The 14,101-nt window shown below is 44.5% G+C and overlaps 2 protein-coding genes across 2 annotated transcripts; one reads left to right on the forward strand and one right to left on the reverse strand.

Annotated features, from left to right (window-relative positions):
• The first annotated feature begins 182 nt into the window (after positions 1-182).
• Positions 183-5,728, forward strand: LOC100281466 (uncharacterized). Its single transcript, NM_001154384.2, has 7 exons — positions 183-671; positions 883-1,560; positions 2,545-2,897; positions 3,452-3,663; positions 4,549-4,805; positions 4,879-5,057; positions 5,170-5,728. The coding sequence occupies exons 1-7, from the start codon at positions 431-433 to the stop codon at positions 5,248-5,250; spliced, it is 2,001 nt and encodes a 666-aa protein (NP_001147856.2). The 5' UTR covers positions 183-430; the 3' UTR covers positions 5,251-5,728.
• A 486-nt stretch (positions 5,729-6,214) lies between these two features.
• On the reverse strand, positions 6,215-7,756 carry LOC100193887 (uncharacterized). Its single transcript, NM_001138964.1, has one exon. The coding sequence runs from the start codon at positions 7,539-7,541 to the stop codon at positions 6,477-6,479; it is 1,065 nt and encodes a 354-aa protein (NP_001132436.1). The 5' UTR covers positions 7,542-7,756; the 3' UTR covers positions 6,215-6,476.
• Positions 7,757-14,101: the final 6,345 nt, after the last annotated feature.

Consider the following 14,101-nt stretch of genomic DNA (forward strand, 5'->3'; position numbering starts at 1 on the left):
GCATTGTCATAGCAGATACTCGGTGTAAGCAGATATTTTAATCCATTAGATTTAGATCTAACGATATGTTATATTTAGTAATTAAACATTTCCATCACCATCTAATGTAGTTTTATAAGAAAACCCTCTAACAAAATATAATTGTATTTATCATTGGATATAAATCTAACAGACTAAAAACTATTCATAAACGCTTGCACCTAGTAACTGCATATTAGTCATTGCCTTTACAGTATGAGCATGTCGGCTCGCATGTCTGCCCATCTCACCAAACCGCTCCTAATCCCCACCATCATCACGTGCAATTAATCAACCCTCTCCAACCAATCCGCGTTGGAATTACAAGAAAGTCCCTTGCTTCCCTTCCCCCCTCGTCTCCGTTCATGGTGCTGGTGGCCGTCGACCGGCAACTCCGGCGCGGGGGCCTCTAATGGCGCAGTACAGGCAGCAGTACGGCGTCGGCTTTTCCGACTCCCGCGGCCACCATCACCAGGTGCTCCCGGACTGGCACCGGCCCCACCACGCCTCCGCCAAGTCCTCCTCACGGATCCGCCGCCCCGGGAAGCCTGCGCCGCGCCGCCGCTCGCCGGCTGCTGCTGCCGCCGTCGCCGCCGCTCTACTCCTCGCCGCCGTCTTCCTCCTTTCGCGCCGCATCTCGCGCAGCCCCGCAGGTTGGGTTCCTCGGGCCCGTTGGCCTTCCCCTCTCGCTTTTCTATCCTACTGAAAAAATCGCATCTTTGGCGCGTCTGGGCTCTTCTGGTGCGCGATTCGGTACCGCCCGAGAGTTCTCGATCCAGTTTCATGTTTGGTTGAAGCTCCCATTGCGCCCTTGATTTGAAAATTTCTCCGCTTGGTTGCCTTGTCGTCTCTGTGATTTCGTAGAGATCAGCCAAGATTCGAGCGCTAGGGAGACGTTGCCGGACTGGAACCAGAGCAAGAGCTGGAAGGAGCTCAAGTTCGGGCACGGCGGAGGTGGCCGCAGCGCGCGGGACTCCAGGTACTGGGACCGGGACGATAGGCGCCGCGACGAGGACTACACAGAGGACGAAAAGGAGAAGATCTCGGGTGGAAGTGGGACCTCCGGCGATGCTGGCGGCAGCAGCGATAAAGGTACCACCTCTGAGGGAGGTGGGGAGGATAAAGGTTTGACTACCGGCAGCGATGCTAAGGATGTTCCAGAGGTGTCTGAAGGTGGGAAAGGTGGGACCTTGTACAATGAGGGTGGCAGGAAGGAGCTGGAGCAGTACGAGGCTGCAGCCATGGGAGCCACAGGAACAGGGGTGAAGGAGGTTGATCCAGATGATGAGTATGACGATGGCATCGATACACAGGATGAAATGGAGGATGCTCACCTGCATTCATCTGATGGTGGGAGGAAGCTTGGTGGTGGCAGCCATGAGGGTGCTGAGAAGAAGGACGAGGTCGCTACTGAGAGGCACACAGAAGCAGGTGGAGGGATTGCGGGTAGTCATGATATTAGCAGCCCAGACAAAAAGAAGGTTTCAGGTACTGGAGACAAGAAGCATGGGCCCAAGAAGAAACCGAAACGCAAGAAGTCTGGTGAGTTGTTTCCCTCTTTGAAGTTGCTTGCAATCTGAAAATTTTGAACCCTTATGTAACAGTTCAACTTCTTAGACAATTTAATTTCAGTGAGGCGCTAGCTTGTGATAGCTCAAACTCTGTGCATTTTTTTTGCTCTAATATTATTCTATATCTAATTGGTAACTCTATGTTGTAAATAAGGTTACTTTTTCCATATTTATTTTTAGCTGTATTGACTCATAAGATCATTATTTTATTTAGAAACAAATTCTTATTTTATGAATCCTCTAACAGATGCTGCAGCACCTAGTAATTACCAGCGACTTAAGAGTGTGAACAACATGCCTATTGTACCTAGTGAGGATGTATCTTGCAACACGAATAACATGACTTGAATATTGGACCCCTGGTGTTGGACTGCCAACTAGTATTATGGTGTCAAAACATGTTCATAATTTGCTCTTGGATTTGGAACTTAGGGGGTGTTTGGTTTCTAGGGACTAATTTTTAGTCCCTCCATTTTATTCCATTTTAGTCCCTAAATTGCCAAATACGGAAACTTAGGGGGTGTTCGGATTCTGCAGCTAACTATTTATATGTGTGGGACTGGTGTTATTGAGCATGTTTGCAGCACGACAATGTCATGATGCTTTTTCCTTAATATTTCGTGCAAGTCAAATTGAAACCATTAATCGTGTTTGAATATGATTTCAACATTCAATAAGGGAAATAATCAGTCCCTCCAATCACAAAAGGCAGTTTCGACATCGTCATGGCCTTGAAAATGTACTTTTCGCATATGTTAAGTATATGCATATATGACATTATGAAACTACTTTTCAACACAAATCTACATTTTCAACATCAATTTGTAAACTGAAATTCATGGTCAAGTTTTGGATAGTTTGATTGCCAACGACTTAAAACTTCAGTTTTTCTCGCATGACCGAGTAGCATATTGTTTTAATATGGTTGCCTAATCAGTTGGGATAAATTTAACAGGTTCAATTTGTCAAATGAAGTTTCTTAACTCAACTGCTCAGCTTGTGGAGCCTGTGAGGAATGAGAAATTTGCTAGTTTTAAGTTGGAGTATGTAGAAGTTGAAGAAAGACCTATTGGATCAGAATTTTGGGAACCGAGATTTGCCGGCCACCAAAGCCTGCAAGAAAGAGAGGAGTCATACAAAGCCCATGACCAACAGTTGACATGCGCTTTTGTTAAGGGTCCAAATGGTACAAGTACTGGTTTTGATATATCTGATGATGACCGAAAGTACATGAGTAAATGCCACATTGCTGTATCATCCTGCATCTTTGGAAATTCTGATCGACTGAGGACTCCATTTGGCAAAACGGTATGATATTTTTGTGGAGACTAAATTCTTGACTAAATTTGTTACGCTTCCTATGTCCTGTTTACGTTGCATTCAGTGGTTTATATCGATTTTTTCTATGTTCCTCAGTATATTTTGGCAGGTCAAAAGATCATTTTGTTATGTCTTGTCTCAGATATATGTTCCTCAGTATATCTAGTTTGCTCACTTTATGTTGAACTTCTATTGTATTCTATTTTCAGAGGAACAAATAAGAAATGTGTATCAGAGATAATAGGGGCATAGGCTATGAAATGCAACTTCTCTTATAATACTGTGCTGATTATATCTGTCATTAAGTATTTTAATATAGATATATCATATATAATACACTTTCAACATTCTTTTGCATTTTTTACCATAACCACATTCTCTAATATCTACTAAGTTAAATAGCTTTCATCTTTCCTTTGCATTGTTCCAATTTTGCCATAAATTGTAAGATGCTTCTGAAGTTGGTGTTTGAGGATTTATTTCATGACTTGCAGAATCCTGTAACATCTCTTAGAAATGTCTTTGTTATTACACCTTCACAGATTACAAGCCTCTCAAAGAAGACAGTTTGCTTTGCTATGTTTTTGGATGAAGTGACATTGCACACTTTAGAATCTGAAGGCCAGAAAATGGACAGCATGGGTTTCATTGGCATATGGAAGATCATATTGATTAAGAACATGCCTTATAATGACATGCGTAGAGTGGGGAAAATACCAAAGTTTTTGGCACACAGGCTATTCCCATCATCGAGGTAACAGAGTCTCTCTATGACAATGCATATCTGATTTAATAGTGCGTTTCTTTGTAATCTTTTTCTTGAAATATTATATTTTAGTGAGTTCCTCAAACTTTAACCTTATATACTCTTGAAAATAACATTCTTCCTTTTGGTTGACACACGTTTTGAGTGTTGTTATTTGTTGTTATTTCATATGTGCATGCCTGTCATCTTTTCAAGAGAACAAAATTGTTTTGCAACCCCTTGCCTTTCTCTGGGACCACCTCTTTGCACGCAGTGCACATTACACATTCCAACAGTCTCACTTCCTGGAACTCATCCTGATCACTTGGCTCAACATTCTTGTCTGCATGCCTGATATCTGGAAGTAGTAAATCCATTCTTCGATTCTTGAGTTGTCAGCTTATCACTGTTACTGTTATCATTTTTCAGGTCTGTTGTCTTCTTCTGGATGTATGCAATTATAATTGTTTGTTCCTAGTGTGCTATATTGTCCAATTGCATTACAATCCACATGCAACAAAAAAAAAACCTTTTGCACACAGAGATACTGCTTTTGAGTTGATCCAAGTAATAAGTTTATAAATAAATCACTTGGTTTAACTTCTGGGATAGTTAAACATGAAGCAGTAAATGTTTATGAATATTCTATGAGAGATTTAGAGAAACATGCAACAAGTCTTTTTTGCTATATTTTGCTGCAAATACGAGTAAATTTGCATGTTCACTTTACGGAAGTACAATGTGCTCATTCAGAGTAATAACTTAAAAGACTTTGTGCTCAATTCCGCATCCTGCAAGGATTCCTTATATTTGTTCTTTAATTATAGTTATTTGTACTTACCACCTGGCACCTGTAATAATATTGCTATCTAAGTACATTGTTGCTTGTATCAGGTTCTCAATCTGGTTAGACAGCAAACTGAGACTACAAACTGATCCTATCCTTATCCTGGAGTATTTCCTCTGGCGGCATGGCTATGAATATGCTATTTCCAATCACTATGATCGGCATTGTGTTTGGGAGGAAGTAGCACAAAATAAAAAGCTGAACAAGTTCAACCATACAATAATTGACCAGCAATTTGAGTTTTACCAAGCAGACGGACTGACAAGGTTCAACCCGTCGGATCCCAACAAGCTTCTACCAAGCTGTATGCTCTGTTACCTGCTAGTATTGATCTACTATATGAGTTCTGTTGATCTAACAATTTACGTTTTCTGCAGATGTCCCCGAAGGCTCTTTTATCGTGAGAGAACACACACCAATGTCCAACTTATTCTCTTGCCTGTGGTACAATGAGGTTGATCGTTTCACGCCTCGTGACCAGCTCAGCTTTGCATATACGTACCTAAAACTAAGAAGGATAAACCCTGACAGACCGTTCCGACTCAATATGTTTAAGGTAGGTACCATTGGCCGGAGTAGCTAGTTTGAAAATTGCAAGCCTTGATCATTTTGAATTCAATCGATGATTTTGTTTAAGAATTTATTTTTGTTATTCTACACTTCTTCAGGATTGTGAGAGGCGATCGATAGCGAAGCTATTCCATCATCGATCAGAAGAGAGTCACAGTGGTGCACAACTAACAAGATGACACATCCTTCTTGGTGATGGGGGGCAGAAGAGGGAGAGATCAGGGATTGTATTTTTTATACAGCTCAGCAGTCAGCTATGCACAAGATCCATTGAAATTTATACCCCTGTCGAAGAGTTCATACTTTATATAATGCAAGTCATCTTTACCCTTGTTACTCTCTAGTGCTGCAGACCAGTTCCCGCCTTTCATGTTTTGCAGTTGACAAAGGCAGATTAGGAGGTTCTAGTTGTTTGGTTTTTCTTTATTCTCCGTAAAGCTCTGTTTATTCTTTGGATAATATGGGAAAGTTGTGGCTGGGCATGGACTTCCCAGATGTATTATTATTGCCACACCACTGTAGGACTGTAGTGAGGCCATGATTCTCCTGCAATTCTCTGTGGTCTTACAGAAAATGTACCATACAATCAATAGGGAACTGCAGTATGTACTTCTCTCCATGACAGTAACCGATTTTGGCCTTTTTTTAAAAAAAAAATCCCAAAGTTCTCGTGTAGGATGTAAATGGTACATACTATATGTTCGTATTTGAATCGATCTGTTTAAAAAGTTGAGATCCATCTATATCTAAGTTCGGGTATTCAATATTCGATTTGTATCCAATTTATATCCGTATATTTAAAGTTGAATATTTAAAATATTAATATCCATTTAAATTTTATCCAACACAACTTGATAATATCTATATTCAATTTGAATTTGAAGAGAACATATGAAAACAAATAAATATGGAACGAGTAATATTCGTATCCGATCTGATTATACCCTACTCTCTCGACCACTTTTCACTGAGCAACCATGTGTAAGAAATATAGAACATGCGATGTCTGTTCAGTGTTCACCTAATTAGCAACATTTACGTTACGTAGAATGAATAACTAAATTTGTACTTTATTCACATAGCAGCCTTCTGTACGCCACTGACTGTTTCAATCCCGGGATTGGATTCTATAAAGCATTCAGTAGACATGCAAAAATAATTTCACTTCAGACAGAAGGTCAATACAAGTAAAATTACAAACCATTGGAAATGAAAACAAATCTGGACATCTGCATACACATATCTGACACTGAAGATTTTTTACATTTCTACACCACTTGCAAAACAAATCCAGCTGATCAAATAGAAATCAGCATAAAGCCCAGCATTAATTCTGAAGATCTCCAACCTGCGCAAGGTCAATCAATGGATTGATCCAGTGGGTAATCTAAAGCTCACCTCAAGGTCAAGTTAGAGCCTTGTCTCTGAGGATCCCCAGCATCTCATTCCTTCCCCTGACCACCTCATCAAATACTTCGTCAAGGACACAGTCGAACATCTCCACCCCTTCCCTGAGCTCACCTGACCGTGCCCTCAGCAGCTGCTCGCCGCCGTCGACCTTGCCATTGACGAGGTCTCGAACCGCAGTGGCGACCTTCTCGTGCTCTGCCACGGCCGCAGGGCTCGGGAACCGGGCGTGGATCAACGACAACGATTCGCGCCACGGCTCAAGCTCAGGGACGACGCCAACGGCGGAGGCGATCGTGGTCCGGACGCCACCGCTGTCGACGGTGGCCGGGGCGGTTAGAGCCTGGAGCACGAACATGGATAGGATGGACGTCGTGATCTTGGCGACGAGCGTGACGACGACCATGCCGCCAGCGTCCCCGCCGGCGCCGCCGGAGACGATGATCGCCCTTCCCAGACGCTCCGCCTCGGCCACCGCCGCCTTCGCGTCCGCCATCTTTTCGCGGAAGGCGGCCGGCGGTGACGACGACTGGGCCTGGCACGGTTCAGGGGCGGCGCCGGCGCTCTCCACGACGAGGAAGGCTGCTGCGCCGCCGTCGCGGCCACCGGCGGCGCGGCCCGCGACCTGCGCGGCGAAGTCGACGACCATGCAGTAGCGGTGCATCCGCGACACGGCGGCCTTGAACGCGTTGCAGAAGTCGAGCAGCGCCGCCGTCTCCTGCATGTAGTGCTCGAACCAGTCCGCGGCAGCGCCGGACGAGGAGACGGCGGCGGCGGCCACCGGCACATCGGCTTTCCTGAAGATGGCCAGCATCTCACGCTGCATCCGCTTCACGAGCCGCATGGCGTCCGCGCACCATCGCATGGACACCGTCCCCGGCGACGCCACACCACCGCCGCCGCCGTGATGATCAACCTCCAGCGTGCTCTCGAGGTGTGCCAGCCCCTCGACGAGCGAGGCGCAGAAGGCCGTCGTGTCGCCGCCAAGAAGCCGACATCTCCGGCGACTACTAGGCCGGAGGCGGCACCTTATTCTCATGCCCGATTGCCCGTGCTTATGCATGGCCAAATACTGCTGTTTGCAAGGCTAATCCGTCGACGGATATATAGGTCTATATATCCATGCCCACTTGCTCATGTGAGAGTGCTCGTGTGCATATGGTGAGGGCAGCTGAAATCCAGCAAGGGCGCACCTGCATGCATGTTTGCAAATGGTGGCTAGGTTTCTTGGAAGAGTAGGGAAGATTATTTCCAAGGGGGAGGGAGGAAGATGAGGAGTGAAGCAAGAGGAGTGGCATACTATTCTATCCCTGCACCTGACATAGCTTGCTTTGCTTGGCCTTGTTCCTTGGTCTTGGGCATGCATGCATGGTTGTCAAAGAGGAGGTTGGGTGTTTGGACAAAACTCACCAAACAAACAATTTGGGAGATTGGGGTTGTTTTGGACAAGCCCGTTCAGATGATGTGGATGTGGCAGCGTATTAAGATATGGATTGACTTGTAAGGATATGCTTCAAGGGACCCTCATGCATACATGGGCCCTTTGTGTTGGGTGGCTTGGGATTTTGAGAAGGTAGCTAAAGTGTAGCGCTGTCGCTGAAGGAGGGACCATATGGACGCCCTTTGTCGTCGCAATTGTGCAATTGAAACTTCAGAATCGATCGTATCATTGCAGTATCTTTGCCATGTATACAGTGCCCGTTCATTTTTATTTCTTTATGTTGGCTCGCTTTTGGGCCAATCACCAATAAATGAACTCTAGGGCCGGCGCATGACGCGCGAGATCTTGGAGTCCTCTGCGTGAGCACGAACTGTCTGCGATGAGCGGCTGGACCGTCTGTGATTGTGCAGAGAGACTCTGGTCTTCTCCGCGGTCATGCAGACCGTCCGTTTATGAGTGACGGACCATCCGCGAGGCGTGTAGAGGACTAGAACCTAGATCTGGCTTAAGCAGTTTGAGACAAACCATGAGGCATATGATATGATTTTAGCGCTCAAAGACATGTTCAGACTCAGGCTAGGACTAAAAGGTTCAATATGTCCAAAGCCTATTTAGAATGCAAGCTAGCAAAAGGCGCAATAGTTAGACCACATGTAATCAAAATGGTTGGTTACATTTAGAGGTTGTAGAAGCTAGGCTTCCCACTAGGCCAAGGGTTGGTCACTGATTTTATTTTGGCATCTCTTTCGCCCAGCTATGTGTCACACCCGGATATAAGGGATAAAGTCGGGTGCGTCTCATATGTGCGCCAAAGAAGAACATCACATATAATTATAAAGTGTATAGAGATAAATGTCACAAGTATCATTATTACATAGCGGAAGTATTACAGAAATAAATGATAACAATAAAGCAAACTAAATTTTATTCCTTGGTGCCATCAAGCTGACTAGGAGACGCCACCTAGATCAACTCGTACTGCTCTTCACCTGTGGGAGGTTTATATATCGCAAGAGTGAGCTCACAAAAGATCATAGCTCAACAAGTTGTGGGGAATAATGTACATGAACTCACTAAAGGTGCAAGTTCATGTGAAGTGTAAGGCTGATCAACAAATAATGGTTAAAGTTAAGCATTGCTTTTAATAAGTGATCAAGTTTTATTAGTAGTTACTAGATGTAAGTAAATACCAAACCAGAGTAATAGTAGATCAAAATTAATAATAAATCACAATACGATGCAAATAACAAATTGAATTTAATTTCATAAATTAATCATGTGAGGGTCCGAGCCGCTCATGACCGTGAGCACGGCTGATATACCAGTTTTACACTCTGTAGAGGTTGTGCATCTTTACCCACAAGTCATGTTACCCATCTGCCAAGGGATTGCGACTCTCATACACCTCTACCACGGAAGCGAGGCACGAGGCCTTTACAAAGTTCCACTAGCTTCAGAAAACCCACTACAGTTTCTAGGAAGCTCCAACTCCAATGCAGAGATCCCTCGCCTGACCGTCATCGTAGCAAAATCAACCCAAGGACCTTCCTACACTGACCACTCTTCTACTGCCCTTGCCCCTTTCGGGTAAGGTAGTCATCCACTAGCTTTCCTAATTAGTCAGCCAAGGGCGTCCCATACCACCCTTGTGGTAGCACTGTTTTCCTGGGTGGTCGCTCTATGTTCCAATTAACATAATGATCTTATCATGAACAGTAAATAACAAACTAATAATAAAAGTATGATCATGAATAATGTGTATCTCAATACCCAAAACCACATAAAGCAATAGCAGGTACTACCCAAAAATTCAGTGGTAAACAAGGTATAAAGATAGTCAAACTAGGGTAACATATTGGTTCCCATCAAAATTAACTTATGTAGATCATTATGATTAATAAGAACATTATTGGGTAAAAAGAAGTGATCAAGGGCACAACTTGCCTTCAACGAGCTCCTGCTCAGCAGTCTCCACCTGCTGAACACCCGAATCCTCTGTAGCTGGCTAGTCTACTCGCAACAATACAAACAAACATGGTATAGCAGAAATTAATATCACACTAAACAGTGGAACAGAATGCATGATAATATTCTACGCATCGTAACGAGATTGAAAGAACAAGAATCACTAAAATCGGAGTTACGGTTATCGAGTTATGAATTTCTGAAGTTATTAAGTGCCTAGTATAGAATAATTCAAGTGAATAATTTTAATCCAAGTTTCATGGCTAAACAGGGTTACTGGGTGATAAACAATATTAATGCAAAATTATTGCAACTAGAATGAATTAAAAAGAAGTTAAAATAAATTAAATATGATTTACACAAGTTTCTAGAATTATTTTTGTACTAAAAATTGATTTCTAGAATCATTTATCCAATTTTACCAACAGCCTGGCGTGCACCAATACAGAAAAGTCCAGGGTTTAACTTGTAAAATTTTACCAGACTCGGACTACTTCGTGGGGACTGCGGGTTAATTTCTACAAAGGTTAGGGTTTCTTATGCAAGATTGATCGGCCGAAGAGGTATTGGCTGAATCTGGCCGTTGGATTAGATCTGGACGGCACAGATTAATTCGGTCTTTAAATGAACCGGTACGCGACGTACGCCACCCAATTAACGATTAATGGCTGAGATCAACGCTCCCCGCGATCGGCCTAGATTCGACCGAGAGCGGATCTGCGGCTCGGATTTAAAACCGCGATTTCTCCCCTCAATCCATCCGATCCAAATCGGACGGCCACCATCCCATGGCTGAACCGGTACGTAGCTTTTAATCGCAGCCGACGGTCGTGTGATCTACGACCACCGATTACCGTCTTCCCCTGCCCGATGACGTCGGTGGCACACCGACCAGCTATGGTGACGGCGGCGCCGGCGCACAGCCCCCCGCTTCCCCCACGCAACTATAAACCTAAGTGGCGACGGTAAAACGTACTGGAAAACAAGGCGAGTCGACTGCGAGGGTTATTACCGTCAACGGCGTTGCGATGGAAGCTAACCACACGACGAGGCAGATCGTCGTAGAAGATCAACTCCGGTGAGCAATTCCCAGGCATTGGCACACGAATCGCCCCTAGCAACTTATTAACCACACACCACAGAACCCGGCGAATCTAGAGGAACACCCGCCAAGAGCTCCATCACGCTTAGCTCGAGGTTCCCTTGCGGCGGCGATTTACGAAGTCCACGGGTTCGCCTCGCAGCTCTCTCTCGGTCGGCTCTGCCGTGTGGGGGGTGAAGGATGAGGTGAAGACCCCCGAGGCCTGCTTTATGGTCGTCTGGCGGTTGGTTCAAAGTGGACACAACGGTCGCCGCCAAATCCGTCGCGGCAAGCGCCACCACGCGGTTAGCAGCGAGAAGATCCACAGTAACAGCTGATGGGTGGGGCCCGCAAGTCGGTGGAAGCTAGTTCGCGGTGCACCATCGTGGACGCGCTGACGGGTGGGCCCGCATCAAAGTGACGACAAGCGCAAGGGATTGAGCGCGCGGGGACTCATAGGCATCTGAAGGGAGGGGCCCGCCCGTCAGTGATAGAGGTCGCGCGGAGCGCGTTGAGGATGACAAGTGGGGTTTGGTGTTGGGGCAGGTGATAGTTGGGCTAGCCGGGTTGCGCAGTGGTATTGGAGTGGGCCGACAGCGAGGATGCAACCCATTAGCATGTGTTTCTCCTATTTTTTTCTTTTATCTTTTCTTTCTTTCCAAATTCAAATCTTCAATTCAAATTTAAATTCAACTTTGTGGCAAATTTGTACTCACACTAAATGTTTAATTTGATCATACCAAAATGTGATGAAGTTATTTATTTATAAATTTATTTTGTATTGTATAATATTTCTCTCTATCCTTCTCTACTTTCAAACCCTAATTTCAATTTGGGGTTAATCCCAATTTCAAATCATTATTATATTTCTACTAATATGGTTGTTATCATTATTTAAATGCACAAGCCAACAAAACTCCAACATGATGCACATTTTATTGAAGTATTATTTACTTTAAATATGTTTCATGTAGTTCTTATGAATGAGAAAGCATTACACATAAAGTTTTATTTCTTTCTTTATTTTCCAAAGTTGGGTATTACACTATGGAAACTTTATCATGAACTACCATATGCATAGGGTGGAGAAGGGCCTCAATGAACTGTGTGGCATGCTGAAAATAGTAGAGGGTGGTATAAAGAAAAGTGATGGCAGCATCGGCCATGTGATGGCGATCCAAAACAAACCAAACTTTAAGAAGAAGGGTAAATCTCAAAAGAAGAAGGGCAAGGCTAAAGATACGATCTCCAAGCCAAACTAAAAGCCTAAGGCTGAACCAGCTACAGATGCCGAGTGTTTTTATTGCAAAGAGCTCTGTTACTAGAAGCGGAATGCAAGTAGTACTTGGCCTCTATTAAGGATCTCGGTGGTAAGGGTACAACGACCGTAGCAGGTACACTTGTTATTCACATTATAAATTTTTCTTGTTGATTCTTATATTAATTTTTGGATATTTGATACCGGATTAGTTGCCCATATTTGCAATTCGATGCAGAGAATGATAAGAAGTAGAAGTTGTGAATCATCTAGGCCCCTTAGTGATGTTTTGGTAATTAATGACAACTCTTTGTGGACTAACGGTTCTTGGAGAAATAAGAATGCAGGGTTGGACCACATAGAACAGAAAATCTTGGAGATTTATAAGCATTGGTTGTGGATCAAGTGAAGGCAAAGGTATAACATAGGTTTTGTTTTTGCCGGTCTCCAGGAGTTTAGAGAAGATATTTGACTGGATTAGTAGGCTAGATAGTCATACTATTAAGAGGGGTCAATGACTTTGGTCTGTGTAAAACTTAGTGCCTCATAGAGCATCTAGTGGTTGCATTTGCATGAGGACTAACAGCGCTTCCAATTTCAAGAGTTAAAAATCTTTTCAAAAGCGTGTTTGAAAAAATGCTAAGTCTTGGGATAGGCGGGCCGTCCGGTCCATGTGGGCGGACCGTCCGCGATCCTCCAGTGGGGTCCGAAGTATGTTTACTTCGGACTGGTCCTGTTCATTTGTACTGCGGACCGTCCGCAGTCCTGACCAGAGAAGTCTGCTCTCGGCACAGTCCCTGTATTATTGTGCGGACCGTCCGGCCTTGTAGGGCGGACTATCCGCAGGTGCCAAATTAGTTTGGGCAGGGACTGTGTGGTTTTTGGGATTTGTACTACGGACTGTCCGGAGGATAAGCCCGGACAGTACTGACTCCCAGGTCACGGACCGTCCGACCTTGTAGGGCGGATAGTCCGCATGTGTTAACTCCTCTTGGTCAGAGCTCTGGTGCTCCAAGTTGCCAGGTCTCGGACGGTCCGGCTAAGGTTGGCGAACTGTCCGGACCTCGCTTTTCTGACAGCTCTGACAGATTTCAAATGGGAAAACTAGCCGTTATATGTACGGCGGACCGTCCGGGCTTAGGGCGTGGACCGTCCGCGTGTGCGCAGAATGTGTGTTGTTTGCACATAACGGTTGGATTTGAGAGGTGTGCTATAAATAGAAGTGGAGCTCGTTTGTACACATTCCTTGCACACATTGAGCTCATTTGTGATTCTCCCACTCATTCTCTCACACTCCTTGCTTGAGATTGCATTCTAGTGAGAGATTGAGAGTTCCTAGTGCATTTGCATCCATTGGAGATTCTTGAGGCACTAGGTGGTACACCGAGCAAGCGTCGACGACTTGTTACTCTTGGAGGTTGCCGCCTCCTAGACGGCTCGGGTGTTGTCTCCGTCGAGCTCTCCAAGAAGATTGTGGAGGAGCCGCGGTGTTGATTGTGAGGGGTTCGCGCCTACCTCGTCGGTGCGACAAAGGTGACATTAGTGAAAACGAGGTATTGAGTGATTTCTTATCCACTTGGCTCAAAGATCAAGTCGTGTCTTGATAGAGGAGCAAGTGAGAGCTTGAAGTCCACCTCAACGTGGATTAGGGGTGATCGGCAAATCACCGATACCACGGGATAAAATCCGGTGTCTTTATTTTCTTGCATTACTTATTGCCGTGCAAGTGATTAGTATTTTGCATATTGTTCTTCAAGTATACAATCACCATAGTTGATTCTCATAGGTTGTTTACTTGTTGTCACTAGAGAATTTATACCTCTTGTCATATTGATTAAATTTCTCTAGTGTTTTTATTTTAGTCAAAATCGTCTATTC

This window comes from Zea mays, chromosome 4 (assembly GCF_902167145.1).
Source record: "Zea mays cultivar B73 chromosome 4, Zm-B73-REFERENCE-NAM-5.0, whole genome shotgun sequence".
Classification (NCBI taxonomy): domain Eukaryota; kingdom Viridiplantae; phylum Streptophyta; class Magnoliopsida; order Poales; family Poaceae; genus Zea; species Zea mays.